We start from the raw sequence: 13379 nt of genomic DNA on the forward strand, positions 1-13379 counted from the left end.
TAATCTTAAAAGTAATTAAATGTATAGACTCACCTTAAAGGATAAATATATTAATCTCATGATTATTTTATTTTAGATATTTATTTTGAGATTTTATTTCGTGAAGTATTAGGTATGATTTTATTATGATGGTCTTTTTTTCTCTACCTTTCGCATGGGTATTTTGGGAGAATACAACTATTACAAAAAAAATAAATATTTTCAAAATTTATTTTATACAAAATCTCAAATAGAATAACTTCTCAATAAGGGTACAAATAATAAAAGAAAATATGATAGAATAATTATTGAATAGAACATATATTAGTTGAATTGCTATAATTTGGATAAAGTTTTGTAACACATATAAGTCATTAAAGATACAATTAATATATTACTATTATTATTGTTATTATGAATTTTTTTATTTTATATAAATTAATATATGCATGATTAATTTCGTTTAAAAACATTTCAAACATAAATATAAAAAAATAAATATTTTTGTATATCGCACGGGTATATACATTAGTTAAAATTTAAAGGCAAATTCTTAAATAAAACTCAAATTCGCGACGAATTAGTTTTTAATTTGCCAGATTACAAGATATCATAGGAAACACATAAAAAAAAAAAAAAAAAACTTGTAGTCTCTTAGCTCAAAAAGTTACAGTACCGTGTGATATCAATAACATGCTTTTGCTTTACTTCTGTACCTCACTTTGTCCACGTGATCATTGCTGTAAATAATAGTGATGTGATCCTTTATAGATAAAATTAGTCAATAGTACACAATTTGTTAGCAATAGATAACACACCCAATTGAACCATCATCCAAACTTAGTACTATCTTAATAGAATGGAATTGAATTGAATCCATCTCTTTCCCAGGTCAGGCATCAAAACAAGGCCAATGAGTTGATACCAATCAAGATTTGGAATTTTATTTAATGGGTAGTTTGATAGAATGATAGTTCATGAGCTTATATATACTATTCCTTGCATGATTCATGCGATCTGTTAGATAAGGGTAACTTAATTAGTACAGGTACATTTCACAATTTGGATTCCATTGAATTGAACTAGACAGTGAATTAGACTTAAACGGACTCGACTTAAATTACTTAAAATTTAGTAATCTCCAGATATAAGTTATTGAAAACAATGAGCTGCAATATAGTTGAAGAAAATTATTACAAAATCAGTTGTTTCCAGTTTCCACACTTTTTTTAGTGTGTGTGTGGGGGACTACTCTCAGTCTCTTAGATGTGAGTGTTATTGCCTGACATCATCATTAAAAAAAGAAACAATCAACTATACAGTTGACAGTAATAGTTAGAAGAATTAGGAATTTCTAAACAATTAACAGCAAATCAAACTGGAACAATAGTACGACTAACAATAGTGAAAAGGTTCATTAAAATACTCATTACATAGTGAATCAGTAGTGATACTTATATCTCTGAAAGAGCCATCAAAGGTCATCATCATCAAACAAATAAAAAATTGAAATACCCCATGAAAAGCATTTACTCTGAAATGCCAACTTAAATGTAGTGTAATACAATAAAGAATACTTAACTAGAAGACAACATATTATGGACTAGCAGTGGTTATACTCCTACTCTCTTAAGATTTTTGCATAAAGGAATTTGACATAAAAGAATAATACACAAGCGACAACTGAATCTTAACAAATGACATATGCATTCTATTATATCATCACCAAGGTTCAACCAAATCTAATTGGTATTCTCTTTCTTGGCTTCCTTGAGGTACTCTTCCATTTCATTCAGCCATAGATCAGCAAATTCACAATGCTTCCATGCTTCAAACCATGGCCCTCCACGAGTGTAATGGATTGCCTTTGGCTTAGTGGTTGCATCATTCTCAACAACCTTGTTATGCCCTTCAAGAAAGTTCCAAACAAATGGGATTGAACCAATTTCATCATCCTCAAGCCACTGAAACCTGTGAAGGTAAGCACCAGTCTGTGAATTAACAGTTTCAGGAGTTAGAACACTGTTCTTGGGATGGCCACAATTGTATAACACCATTGAAGACCAATTCTTCCTTGGATACACAGTTTGCACTGCCCCATCCATCTTTGTGGTCTCTTTTGGAGTATAATCATGCTGAACACACATGATGGCATACTTATCCTGAATCAAGTCCCTTAATTCCTTAATATCTGTTAAGTAGAGGAAATCACAATCCACAAACATGGCCCAACCTTGATAATTGGCCAAACAAGGAGTCAAGAATCTTGAAAAGGAGAACTCTGTGCTCTCAAATTGGCCTCTCTCACGCCAATACAAGCCACTCTTTCTCAGATCTGATTGCTTAATTGGGATGATCTCAACGGGGATTGAAGACCTTTTCAAGATTGAGTGGCGGCATACCTGATAGGCAATGTCTTCTTTTGGATCATACCCTACAAAGATCTTGAAGGGCTTCTCCTTCTCATCAGAAGCACCATTTGCTGGGTGAATCTTGCCATTACTCAAACTCATCTCTCACCAAATGATCAATGGATTTCCCTGTCCACACCGCAACACAATTTAATCACAATCAAAACATCAAACACATGGGCTGCACAGAAGAACAGAGAACAAAAACAAATCCAAAATCCAACATTTTTTAAAACCCAATTGCTATAATAATGTCAAGTAAGCTAGTCAATTACCCAGCATTCCCTTATATCATTACAAATCCTTATTTAAAAAAAATATCCAAACTTGAATGCAGCATGAGAAAAAGGGAAATCAAATCAAATCCGAAAAGAAATGGAAAGAGAGAGTACCAGGAAGTAGCAGACAAGTGTTGTTGGACTCGGATGGAGAAATGGGTCTTGAGGAATCGGTTGTTTGAATGGGAAGAGAGTCAAAGATCGAGCGTTAGAGCGAGGATTAAGCAGTGACGCACATGAACACCGACAGGGTTGGGGTGCTAATATATAGAGAAAGGAAGAACAAGAGAAAAAGAAGGGAGCAAGATTCCAACTTGATGAGAGAAAGAGACGCAATTTTGTGCGTTGGATTGAGATGACGCGTGTTGATGCCAGAGCTGCATAACACGTTAATTAGTGATTACTGTGGAATTAGATTCACCCAATTCAGCGATCCCAAATCCACTGATTTGCCGCCACCTCTGTTCTTTCTTTTGCTTCCTAAGTTAGCAACCCAAATCTAGGGATTCAAATCAATGGATTACATTATTTGTGTAATTTCTTTTCTTCACCTGCATTGCTAGAAATTTGTTACATGCATTTCAATTAGGTGTGGATATTTTTATACGAAAATATTATCAACGTGTTAATACGTGTTATATTAAACAATTTAATTAAATATATTAAATTATTAAAAAAAATAAATAAATTTTAATCTTTTGATATACAGATATTTAAGTTTTCAAAAATTCGAAAATATATTTAAGTATTTAAGTTTTTCAAAATCCAACGAAAAAATTAAACATGACTCCCGTTGTACTGACCTAATTGATATTATAGATGCACGTGTAAGAGAGTTTTTAAAATTGGATAAGTTAGATTTAGGAATCTTTGAAGAAGTCATGAATTTAAATATATTTTTAAATCTAACTCAACTGATTAAACCATATATGCCTCTTAATATGCTGTTGTTGCACCCGGGTTCAAACTTTGGTGAGTGCATTTTGGGAATAGAGACAGAAATAGAAATTTTAGTATCAGTCTCTGAACTAACAAATACTACCAAAAAATTAAAAATTGATTTATCCTTTTTTAAATTATTTAATATTTTTTAACTCTTATTTTTATATAAAAATATTTTTATGTGAGTAATTACTTTATATATGATGATACATATGGTAGGTTCAATTATACATTGTATTTGTTAAAATAAATTTATTTGTAAGTATAAATATGAGTATATGACCATTTAAGTGACTATAAGAAATTCTTTTAATTAAGACAATCACCATAATAAACATTTTAGTGATGGATCACAATCCATAAGTTATTTTTCAGTTATATTCAATACATTTGTAACGTATTTATTACAAAAAAATATTAAAAACTTCAAAAAAAAAATTCGTTGCATTACTAGTCATAACTTTAACAAATCATAATCATAAGTTAAATCTTAAAATCAGACATTTGACTGTTGATGTGGCATCTTTTTTATATTCATGTTTTTAATATATGTGTTATTTGACTATTAGTATTTTGAATTGAATCACTTTTATTCAGCGTTCTATGTTATTTAGATTTATTATATATTTTTTTTTCAATATTAAAAAAAACTATATATTATCAATCCATGTGGTATTGAATATTATGGTTCTGAATTGAATGTATTGGTTCTCTTTGAATCACATGAAATTTTATAATGAATAAATTATTATTTATATTCATTAATTTTGTAAATGTTGATAAAAATATTTATTAAACAAAAAAATTAACGTTGTTCCTATAAAAAATAGGTTTGGTGTAATAATTTTTATTTATTTTTTTTTTATTTTAAACTTGTACAATTTTCATTCTTTTTTTTTTCTTCGCTACTAACCACCATTTCCATTCAAGATCCTAATTTTGCATTTAATGTCTTCCTCCAATGAGCAGTGCTCTTATGCCGAGGCGCTCTTCAACCTCTGCAAGCTGTAAGACTAAAAAAATATTAACTAATTAATTAATTAATTAAAACTAAGTTAAAAAGGTTTAAACTGTCTGATCTGGGTTAAAAAATTTATAATTTATAATTTAAAAATTTACAGATAAAAATTTAAATCAGAAAATTAATTGAAGAGCCAAAATATAATTAATTATGAAAAAATGTGTACCGGCATTATAATTAATTGTACAAACTTAAGTTTCTTTTATACTGTGTATAAGAAAAATAAATATGTAGAAATAACTAGAAAAATATTTAGAATACAAACAAAAACACTTATTTTTAAAATTTTGGCCATAGGTGGAGCTAATAGGCAAAAGGGCGAAAATGCACCTCATTTAAAAGAGGCAAAATGTGACTCTATCCATTATTTTTCATTCTTCTTCAAGAATTGAGAGAGCTGAAAAGAGAAACCCTAAAATACTATTTACTTCCACCTTCAAATTTACTTTTTTCACAAATTGAAGTTTTGATCAATGACTTATTTGCAGCTACGCGTTCCTCTCATCTCTCTCTACGTTTCTATACCACTTTTGCGGTGAATAATCACGAGAATCCTACCCTATTAACATGACAATGTTTGGATTTTTTTAAAATTTTTTTCTTACCAACAATTTACCGACAAAAAATCGTTAGTATCAATGGAGCATATATAACAAAAAGTAAAAATGTTCAATAAGGGTATTAAAAAATATATTGATTTGAAAAAGAACAAATTTGATAATAAAAAATGATAAATAAAAATTATATATATATATAATTATGATTCTTTAATTCTTTTAAAATGTACACATTTAAATATTATTTCTGTGTTAATATATATTTTTCATGCATCGTAAAATAATAACAATTTCACTTTTAATTAATTAGTATGTTTGATGAAGTTTGTACATTTTGCATATAAATGCCGAAAATAGTATAAAGCCAATTGATCAAAAGTTTTATTACATGTTTTTTTTAACTGCTTTTCTTTAAAGATAACTAAGAAGTTATTAGGGATGGCAATATGCACCCTATCCGTGGGTACTTAACCCGATTCCATCCGATCGGGTAGGGTTACCAACCCAATCCGCAGTGGGTAGGATATGGTGCAGGTAGGGTTCTCGTGCGGGTCGGGTAAGGTGCAGGTTGAGCCTCAACCCTACCCAACTAACCCGCACCCTATATATGTATATGTTATATACTTATATAAAAATATGTTTCAAGTAGATGTTGAATCAAGAACTCTCACTAAATGCAAAAGATCCTTAGCCACTAAAAGAAGATTAGTAATTGATAATTTAATACTTTTTTTACATAAAAGTCAGTTCTATTTTAAATTATCATCAAGTTATATAACAATATATTGCATCTTTTTATAACTCGCGGGTAGGGTCAGGTACCTACGGGTTAAGAACGGGTAGAGTTATGGTTGGTATATTCTCAACCCGCGAGTAGGGTTAGGGTTGGCTCCAAACCCTACTCATTACCACCCTTAAAAGTAACAACTTAGTTGTCAATCGAATTTTAGAATACGAGATAGGAGCGATTTAACACAACTAATTCTTCTTCCTCTTAATCTTAACTTTCAAGTGAAAGAATTGCGTAGATACAACCTAAAAAATATACGCATAATCTTTTTTCAGTTTATAGTGTCCGAAGAATTTATACCATTTAAGACCAAGTCTACATTCACTTGGTCTTGATCCATATTGGACAACCTTAAAATAAAATATGTTATCCTTTTTGCTTATGGGATCTGTTACGGATCATATTCTGTTCAGTTCAAACTCTAACAATGTATTTCTCAAATCACTTGGTAAATGCTTCGAACAAAAAAAAAGTAAACTACCATTTTTACCTATGAAAGTTCAGAATGCTAATAAATCTATTCATGAATAAATAAAACTACAATCTTTACCCATAAAAGATGGACTTTTGCTAACAAAACTATCCGAACCCTAAAAAATTATTTGAAATCCCCAAAATTTCCTGTAATATAATCTAGCACTAACTTCTTTTTTTTTACTCCACACCACCACTCCCACCCAAATCCTTCTTCACCACCACTCTCATCTCCAACCACCACCACCACTGTTGTCATCACCATCCCCAAATTCTTCTCTTTACCACTGCCATCGAGCAAGGAAGGAAGAGTGAGAGAAAAGGCCAAAATAGATAGAGTGAGAGAATGACTAAAAAGAGAAGTTACTCATCACTGCTAGAAAATTTATTTTAAAGAGAAGGAGCATTCAAATTCAGAATTTCACATTCAAATTCAAACAACGATGCCTCAACAGAACTATATTATTACAGATTCCGCAATAGAACCAATAGAAACTGCAAACACAAATTTAAATCTTAACCAAAGTAGAACATTTAAATTCAACAATCACAGATCTACAATTCAATAATAAGTTAGATTGTGGAGATGCAAAATTAAAGAATGAAGCAAAGAAAATTAAAAATTAAAAAGGACCATGACGACGACATATTGCCAAATCTTCAAACTCCTCATGCCCCAACCTCAAAGCTCCGTGAGCAGCACTTCAAGGTTGAAACGCTGGAGCGGAGGCTGTCGTGGGAGATAGTTCCAATCAGAGTCCACGACGTTCTTGTAAAAGGTAACACAAAGATTAATGATTAGGTTATCGAAGCGGAGCTCAAGGAAATTGAAAGTGCCACCACCATGTAGGCTCCTGCATGCTTGCGAAGGGAAGGCAAAGAACATTTATGGCCCTCGTTGATGGAGCAGCAACGGTGACGAACAAGAACTTTAGGCAAAGGCGGCGATGAAGCACAGATCTTGTCGTCGCTGCTGCTAGAGGTTGTTGGAATCACTACTACCAAGCCACCACTGTTATCACTCTATTTCTGCCTTTGCCGTGGTATTAGAGAAGGAGGCGGTGATGGCAGTGGTGGTGATGGCAACAGTGATAGTGGTCATTGGGGATGAGAGTGGTAGTGAGGAAGGATTTGGATGGTGGTGGAGTTTGTGATTGGGGGTGTGGTGGTGTGGAGTAATAAGAGAAATTATAGTTAAGTTATATTAGGATATTTTGGGAATTTCAAATTATTTTTTTAAGGTTTGGGTAATTTTGTTAGCAAAAGTCCATTTTTCATAAGTAGAAATAGTAATTTTGTTTATTCGTGAATAGATTTGTCAGCGTTCTGAATTTTCATGAGTAAAAATGGTAGTTTACTCAATTAAAATGTTCTTTTAATTTGGTGTCAAGTTTTGAAAAAATAAATATATTAGATACATCCAATATGTAGAGATAAACAAATAACTTACCATATATGATACTTTTACCTCATTGGAAGTCAGCGTTCTTTTTGTATTGCCTACCGATAACAACATCAGAACTGCAAAAATATAAAAAGAAAAATAGGATTTGAATATACATACACAGAACATTGACAAAATTACCAATGTTATTAATTCACAAATAGGTAAATAACTGCCCAATCAGATAACTTACTTAATTTCATCTTTATTTTTATTATTCGCCTCTGTTTTCTCGGATTCTTCATCGCTGAGACTCATAGTTATCGCTAGAATAATCCAGGCCAAACTCTCTTTGAATATACTTCAGTAAATATGATGGTAATTTGATCCTCACATTAAAAGCAGCCCATGGTTTGCAAAAGTAAAATCCATCTTGTTCATCTAATAATGAAAGGAAGAACAGTTGTTGTGCAACAGTAAAATCCATCTTGTTCATCTAATAATGAAAGGAAGAACAGTTGTTGTGCAACGTATCTCAGTTGTAGAATTATCCCTTTTCCCTTTGAATAAAATAATTTTACTTGATCGGTCATTGTTTTGGTTATGTACTCTCCCTAACTTTCTACTTCCACTATGTTGTCAATGACATTGCCAAAATGATCTATTCCAAACATAACATTACCATATTGTTGATGGTATTTGTTGAAAAAAAAAATTGTAATACGAGGCTTTTCTAGATACATATGTATATGATGTGAACTATAATTTTAAAATTATTACAAAAAGTCTACAAACTAGCCAGTTTAGTTATTAAAGAGAGCGGTGTATATTTACCTTTTCGTACTCTACATCTAGTGAGGTACTTCTTGACTGGCCACTTATTCTGTGAATCCATAAATATTGAATGTGACCTTACATACAAATTAATATTCATGATGTTATTAGGCTCAATAATAGTTCGTTCAATGGCAATTAAAATTCAAAATTAAAGTTTGTCCAACATTGAATTATGTCTCACTTTTTATTATTTATTCTATCCAACAATTGCTTGAAGTGGTCGACCAGACTAGATGACATTTCTCTTCAATTAAGCAAAGAAGTAACCATTAGTGCATTTTATTCTTATTGTGTTTTGGCACTAGAAGCATCACGTTTTCGTCGTTTCTAACTAGAATATTATATTATCTACTTATGATGCGTTTCATGATAAGTTATGTACCAAATCACTGGTTATTCAATTCATAGAAAATTTTAGCATAATGTTATAAGTGTATTAGTGTAACAATCATCACCCTAATGTATATTGTATTCACCCTATAAGTAAGAATAACTAAAAGCATATAAGCCAAAATTCAGCCAAATGTGTCTGGGCTGGGTCCCAATAGCCCAATGCACATCAGCAACATCCAAAAATGACCCAGGATAAACCATATTCACCCTCCCCCAAAACCCTACCTCCTTTTACCGTTTTACCACACAGAATTTGAAAATCATCCACACCCACGCCACGCCTCCGGAACCATTGCGCAACTCTCTTCCCTCTCTTCTCCAGACACCGCGACGGCGCTCCTAGCGGTTCTGGCCATCGGGACTCCACTAAAGCCACCTGAGCGCAACCCTCTTCTCTCACTTCTCCAGACGCTTAGCTTCGACGCTGCGTCTACCATCCCCGACCATCGCGCCTCCAAAATCGGAACCAGAGCGACGCCACTCTGCTGTTGCATGTGGGTTTTTCCAGCGCCACCTAAGCCAGAGGGTGCAGCTGCAACGTCCGCCGGTGGACCTCCACCTCACCATCCTGGAAACTCCCCGCTCGTCTCATTAATTGGTAAGTATGGTAGATGTTGCCTCTGACTTCCTATGCATGTTTTGAAAAGAGAATTGGATTGTGTTTTGTTGTAGTGGTTTGTATGAGTTCTAATTCGATGGATGTTCCTTTCAAGGTTTTACAGCTCCGGTAACACAATTATGGGGCAACACTGGTCCTTGGCAAATATAGCAGCTGCATGGTTTTCAAGTTTTTGGTGTGTTGCAAAATCTTGATCACAAGTAAATATGTTTATGGACTCCTAATTGAATTTGAGTGGATTCTAATTAATCTCTCAAAAAAAGGGAATATCGAATATTTTTTATGTTTTGCTCAGATATTGCAGTTGTTACAGATTGGATGTTGCTTTTATATGGGTTGGATTTTGTAATTGTAGTGGTTAGAGGATAGATGTTTTTGTTCTGCTATATGGTTTAGAAACTATGAATGGTGTTCATATGAGGTGTTCTTTGATATTGCTAATTTATGGGACGTTTTTGTTGAGTAATTTTGGATATTTGAGTGTATAATTTTTTAATATTTATTTGGGTGTATAATTTTGGATATTTGTGTGAATGATTTGTTACTAAAAAAATACACTGCTTCTTTGGAAGAAAGAAAAAAAGGGAAAGAAATAACATTAATTTGGTCTTTTTGACTTCTCACAAACTATCTATGCAATGTAATTTTCTGGTTCTCATTCTTTTACGGGGTCATTAGTAGCTAATATATTCGATCATCAGTGAAGAATTAGAATTAAATAAGGATACAAATAATTAATAAGGCCACCAAAGAATTTTGGCTTTGATATTAGATTATACATTAGAGTACCGGTAAGAGACTAGGTAGATTGTCATTGGCCCTATAATAAATTCACCTTTTCTAATTTAGATTATACAGTGCAACTTCCTTGTTGCCACTGGAACATTGATTTAAAAGGTTTGCATGCTTAAAATATAGTGTCAAATTAAATTTTGGGTTGGTTGTTGAAATAGAATAAAATGATCTTAAATTTGACTTTACATTAGAGTTAATTAATGAGATGAGATCAAGTTCTTGAAAGTATGGAAATTATAAATAGAGTATTTTTTCTTTAATTCATATTTTGACAAGTTCTTGAAAGTATGAAAATTTTATTATGTTTTCTTCTGATTTGTCATAAGATGGTGATGTTATGTTGCATCATGTTTCGATTATCAAAGGGATGAAATAAAGAGTTCATTTTTCATCATCTATGTATGTTTGTGCTTTAATTGAGGGTTGCAGATGGATTTGGTTTTGAAATTGGCACTACTGTTTTCTTCTTCTTCCTCTTTTTCTTTTTTTTTTCTTGTTTAATTATTTACTTGTTTATGTATCATTGGTTTCATTTTGCTTAATTTTTCAGCATTTGTTGGCCTTGTTAATTAATAGAGAATATACATACTTCTAAGCACATCAACTTCATTTAAGAATTGAATAATCATTGTTCAAGTAGATATTTTTTCTTCATTTATTTTTTGAAATGACTGTAATTTGGATGGTGAAATTGTTGCTGTTTTCCTATATGCAGATTTGAGGGGTTGTTTTTTCTGAGACCTCAACAGGATTGATTTGAAGTGAAACCCATCCAACATGGAGAAAAAGGTAAAATGATGTCTTCCATTCAGTTTTTACCATTCGGAAATTATCTTAAGTGTGACTTACAACTAGTGTCACAATTATCAAAAATTGTTAGAGTCCCAGTGCTCACCCAACTACATTCATGACATGATGAGCACGCTGTCAAAAAATAACTCCGTTAAGAAGCTTGTGGAGATTGATCTGATTGGTTTTGGATTCTTGAGACTTGTTCCAAATTGGTTGGTAAAGCAAGCCATCATGATCCACCTAGCTGAGTCATATCAAGTCAAGCCGAGAACTTTTATACTCGACATTGGCAACATCCGCCTCAATGCCGAGTTAATCGGGAAGGTTTTCGGCATTCCGTCCTGAGGTAACTTCTTCTATCTTGTTTACCTAGTCTTGCGTAGGCGTGCTGGTGTAAATATCTCTGCTTATGCATACACATGAACGTATTGTAGGGGATCCATTTCCAGCACTGGATGAGCGTAATCCGTCCCACGTCGCCATAAAAAACGGTTCCATAGACAAAGAACAACCGAACTCTGGGAATTAGTTTACAGTTGTCCAATGGCCACAGAATCAGATAGGATAGAATTTAGGAGATATTTCATACTGGTGGTGATGAAGATGTTCCTGTGCCCCACCACTCAACAGGTACTTTCTCCAAGGCACATCTACCCCGTGTTAGATGTTTCTGATCCACGAAGATTCAACTGGCCTTTGGAAATTCTAAAATGGTTCGACCAGACAGTCGAAAAGTATAAGCTGAAAGGGAACAAAACGTGTGAAGGCTGCATGTTCGTCATGCTGGTAGGACACAATGACCTTTAATAAATTATGTTTGCCTTTTTTTATGAAGATATAATGATTGTGAGCCTTATACAATCTTGCACCATATCCGATACTAACTGTTCAACTTAAGAGTATATTCAACGAGGTTTTCCATCATGTATAACTTTAATTGGGCCCATCCTTTGTGTAGATACTCTATTTTCAGCGGTTGCAATACAGTGTGCTTGACAACTGTCTTGAGCCTGAGCGATGGCTCAATGCGTGGACCTTAGAGAGACTTGAAAAGAAGGCGCAATATATTCTATCAGAGGTACTCTTTTTTATCTCATAATCGGTTAATTTATGCCATTATGTAAGTCAGAGCTGCCTATCAGACCAATTCAGACATTTTTTATGTTTGATTTTTTGTTGTTAGCTGTACTAGGCAGATGCCCCTGATCCCGTGTGTTTGAGATTGTATTTTTTAATTTTTATATCTTGCTGTTTCTGGTTTGTGATTTGGTGGTGCTTTGGGGTTTGATTAAGATCATCCATTCTCTTCGTTTTTTAATTTAGGGGCACCTTTTGACTAGACATGGGGGAGGTAACGATACAAAGGGCCGGTCACCACAAGATGCGAGGAGGAAACTCGGGAAAAAGGAAACACAAAAGCGTGGGCGGAAGGATTCGGTGCCGCCAAGGGTAAGCAGGTTTTAAGGCTTTAGCATGTTAACAAGCTTACTTCGCCATTGTTAATTTGGTTCATGCTATTGCTTCAAAAAGGGGAGGTCAGTAGGTGGAGAGAGTAAGCAGGTATCGAAGGAAAGACGACCAAGGGGACCCACAACATCCCCACCTCCAATAACGAGAAGTTCACGGCGCGCTGAACGATCAAAAACTAGCCCGAATGTGAGTATACGATAACTGTTGTCTACAGTTTAAATCATGGAGTAGCTTTTGTTAAGTTTACTAGGTTCATTTGAATGTATTTGGATGTTTCTTTACACAAGTTATTCGTTGTACGTAAAACAGCCTAGCAGTGGAGATGCACAAAAGGAGGGGGGCTAAAAAGGACCAACCACGTAGGTCCATCGCAAAAAAATCTGAGGAAAAAGATCTCCCAATTAGTATAGATGATGATGAGGAGAATGAGCCTCTTGCCAAGCAGAAGTGCCGACTCTATAACCAGGGAGTTGACAAAAAAAAAAAACCAAGTGCTGAACTAACAGAAGGCAACCACAATCAGGATAAGTGGACCCATGAAACACCTGTCTCTGTAGTTCTCGATGCAGGAACAATCTCCATTGTGCTAGTGCAACATGAAGAATGGGAGTTCGACGGGCAAGTCGCCTAATCTAAA

At 33.6% G+C, this 13379-nt stretch overlaps 1 protein-coding gene across 1 annotated transcript; it reads right to left on the reverse strand.

Moving 5' to 3' along the window:
* Positions 1-1369: 1369 nt before the first annotated feature.
* On the reverse strand, positions 1370-3244 carry LOC112801310 (protein CDI). The gene is made up of 2 exons (XM_025843978.3): positions 2783-3244; positions 1370-2519 (listed from the first exon to the last, which is right to left on the reverse strand). Exon 2 carries the CDS (start codon positions 2490-2492, stop codon positions 1722-1724), a length of 771 nt encoding a protein of 256 aa, XP_025699763.1. The 5' UTR covers positions 2493-2519; positions 2783-3244; the 3' UTR covers positions 1370-1721.
* Positions 3245-13379: the final 10135 nt, after the last annotated feature.

Source organism: Arachis hypogaea, chromosome 5, assembly GCF_003086295.3.
Source record: "Arachis hypogaea cultivar Tifrunner chromosome 5, arahy.Tifrunner.gnm2.J5K5, whole genome shotgun sequence".
Classification (NCBI taxonomy): domain Eukaryota; kingdom Viridiplantae; phylum Streptophyta; class Magnoliopsida; order Fabales; family Fabaceae; genus Arachis; species Arachis hypogaea.

What these genes read in the sequence shown, in the direction of transcription:
- LOC112801310 (XM_025843978.3), bottom strand. Translation starts at nt 2,492, where the DNA reads ATGAGTTTGAGTAATGGCAAGATTCACCCAGCAAATGGTGCTTCTGAT.